General features: G+C 45.6%; 1 protein-coding gene across 1 annotated transcript; it reads right to left on the bottom strand.

The window, feature by feature from the left end:
* Positions 1-401: 401 nt before the first annotated feature.
* On the bottom strand, positions 402-2,918 carry LOC115633930 (CCAAT/enhancer-binding protein). The gene has a single exon (XM_030531447.1). It carries the CDS (start codon positions 2,632-2,634, stop codon positions 1,327-1,329), a length of 1,308 nt encoding a protein of 435 aa, XP_030387307.1. The 5' UTR covers positions 2,635-2,918; the 3' UTR covers positions 402-1,326.
* Between the last annotated feature and the right edge of the window lie 428 nt (positions 2,919-3,346).

The raw sequence follows: 3,346 nt of genomic DNA on the forward strand, positions 1-3,346 counted from the left end.
AAGAATCGAGATCGGATTGGACAATTCTCTGATTCTCGAAACACCACGTTTTTGAAATTTAAATACATAATTTCTACTTAACATTAAAAAAGGATAATTGTCGTCCGCCTGAAACAAATTTTAAATTAGTTTAGCTATTTATTTACGAGCATGTATTTTGATTTTAGCCAGTATGAAAAGCCAGTAAGCACTTGATTTGTTTTAAATTTTATTTATTTCATTAATTTAGATGATTTTACAGTTTTTTTTGTTTTGTTTTCAGTGTATAAATTAAAATGAGAACATTGCGTTGGCCTTACAAATTAATAGCATTCATTTATTTATTATTGTTTTAACTACGTATGCAAACCATTTTTACAATTATCATATCATTTTTTTGCATTCCCATACAATTTGCTAAGTGACATGTTTTTTTTTTGTTATTTTTTTATTGTAGTTTTGTGTGCGTGTAAGCAGCGGCTAATTAATGCTTAATAAAAATTGGTTGTTGCTTATGTCATTGCCATAACAAACTTATAAATAAAATTCGCTAATAGTATATAAAAACGGTTTTGTTGTCTGTTTGGTTGCGGGCAGATAAAGCGGGGCAAAGCGACAAAACACAATACGCAGTTTAGAAAATACTTTATACAATTTTTGAATCACACACACACACGGGACAAGTGTGTGTACGTGTATGTGCTATACTATACATGTAAGAAGTGTTGATGTTGCTGTTGCTGTTGTTCGTGTTATTGTTTTTATTTGATTTGTCTTGCAATGTATTTTATGTTTTCTTTCTTGCTTTCCTCATACACGTACTGTGCGTTCATAAATATCTCGATAGTTTTTTATAATAATTTTACAACATTTTCTTTGGCTTAACTTATGCATGTAGTGAATAGCGTACAATATAGATAGATGTAGATACGGGTATATGCATATATAGTATGTATATGTATGTATGTATGTATGTATATATATTACAACTACTAAAAATTAAGTACAAAAAATGGTAAGAAGTGATAACAAGAAACAGAGAATAAATGTACAAGGATGGGGTGGATGAGGAATGCCTGCGATTCGATGATAGAGCGAGCGACGCGGCCAGAAGAGAAACATGATCTTACGAACTACCCACACAGCATTTGAATCTTTGATACTGAAGACAGCAGCGGGGCCACCCGCTCCCCCATTCCCACTCACACTTATACACATAGCTACTCATGCACACTCACACACACACACACACACACTCATTCTCTCAGACTCACACTCACTCGCACATTCGGAGCGGTGGGTGGCCCCGTTTGGCTACGCCTGGCTATGACAGCGCTCCCGAATCGGCTACAGCGCATGCTCGTTGGTGTTGAGGAAACTGCGGCAGACGCGACTCACTTCGGGATTTGTGTGGTTCATGAGCTGCATGTAGATCTGCTTGTGAAGCTGCAACTCGTTGGTCATCTCCTGAAGTTGACGCAGCAGAGTGTCCTTCTCCTTCAGCAAGGACTTGACTCGCTCCTCAACCTCCCGGGAGCGCACCTTGGCCTTCTCGCGACTCTTGCGCACCGCAATGTTGTTGCGCTCCCTACGCCTCCGGTACTCCTCGGTGCCCTTGTCCACATGCTTGACGCTGTGCTTGCGCTGCTGCTGCTGCAGCTTGCTGTGGTGCTTGAGCAGATTGTGGGCTGCGGATTGGGCCGCCAGATGGGGCAGATTGTGGTGGGCCAGTACATTGGCTGTGGTCAGCTGGGTGAACTGATTGCTGTTGCCATTCGAATTGCCATTGACTTGGCCACCGCCGTTCATAGAGTTGTTGCTGTTGTTGCCGCTGTTGTTGTTGCCGTTCGACATTCCGTTGCTCTGGTAGGCATTGTAGAGGCCGTTGCCGTTGCTCATGAAGGCCGCGGCGGCGACAGCATTGGTTGCCTGACTGGTCTCCTGCAGATGCCGGCGGTATTCTGGATCGATGGGTTCCTCTTTGATGGTGCTGGAGTCAGAGCCCACGGAGCTGTTCTCGTCGCTTGAATTGTTGTAGGTGGCGTTCGAGTGGACAGCTTGGGGCATGTACGCGAGGGTGCCGCGTCCATAGCCATTCTGCTGACTCCGCGCTGCCAGCGTCTGCTGCTGCAGTACCTTGGCGGCCACTTGGCTGACCATGCCGTTGGGAGGCAGAGTGGCGGACAGTCCTCCTGGACTAGTCACCATGTCGCTGAAGATGCCGAGGGTTTCGGGATCCCGGAACTGATCGTCGATGAGGTGCTGTAGGTCCAGTGTGATCTCTTGAGTGGTTAGCTCATCGAGATCTGTCTGGGTGCTGTACTGCTGCAGCATCTGCTGCTGCTTCTGCAGCAGGTTGTTAGCATTCAACGCCGACACGTTGTTGTTGTTGTTGAGGGCGGCGGCCGCATGCTGCATCTGATGCATCGCGTGCTGCTTGACGAGCAGCGCCGTGTCCTGCGCATTGTTGTTGGCATCCGTTCCGGGCTGCTGCTGCTGCTGCTGTTGGTGCTGCTGCTGCTGCTGCGCACTGGACATCGCCGTCAGGGTGATCTGACCAATGGTCGCCTGCTGGGGCGTCGGCTGCTTCTTCAGATCAAGCTGCGCCAGCGTCTGCACGGCGTCGTACATCTGGGGCGATTCCATGTTGAGCATTTTTAATTGTGCGAATGAGGGTAAAATTTTGATGCTTTTGTGAATTTTTTTGGGAGGTAACGAACTGGGGTGCTCTTTTGTGGCTCGTTTTTCTTGGATAGGGTCACTCTAGAGCATTGCACTTGCACACTTATGATTGAGGTAACTGGTCTTTTCTTTGGTTTATAACGCAGGTCCTTTTCACGAAATTCTCATTAATTTCCGATTTGATTTTTTACACTTCATGCACTTGGTCAGTTGTTTGTTAACTTTGTGTTCATTTCAAAATTATGCACTCTTTTTTAAAATCTCTGCAGTTGCGTTTAAATTTCTTAAACTGCAACTGCGCATTGTTGTTGTTGTTTTAGCTTGTTATCGTGCTGCTTCTGCCCGCGACTCTGACGCGACTTTGCTCAACGCGCGCGATTTGAACGACTGAAGTGTTTCACCAATGATGCAACAGATTTTATATATTTCTTTCATTTACAAGACGGCGACGACGCCGCTGCCTCAGCCGCTGCCGCTGCGCTGCCTCTGCTTGTGCTTGTGCTGCAGATATGACAACGATGACTACCACGCGACGGATTAGAAGCGAGCTCCTGAAGAACCGTTATACGCTGCCGACGACGATTGCGAAGAGAGACGAGAGGCAAGAGAGCTTTTTCTTATTTCTAGCTATTTACTTTTTCTTGCGCGCTGCACGTCCGTTCCTTACAATTGGTTAATTGTAACT

Source organism: Scaptodrosophila lebanonensis, unplaced genomic scaffold, assembly GCF_003285725.1.
Source record: "Scaptodrosophila lebanonensis strain 11010-0011.00,11010-0021.00 unplaced genomic scaffold, SlebRS2 tig00000001-arrow-pilon, whole genome shotgun sequence".
Taxonomy (NCBI): domain Eukaryota; kingdom Metazoa; phylum Arthropoda; class Insecta; order Diptera; family Drosophilidae; genus Scaptodrosophila; species Scaptodrosophila lebanonensis.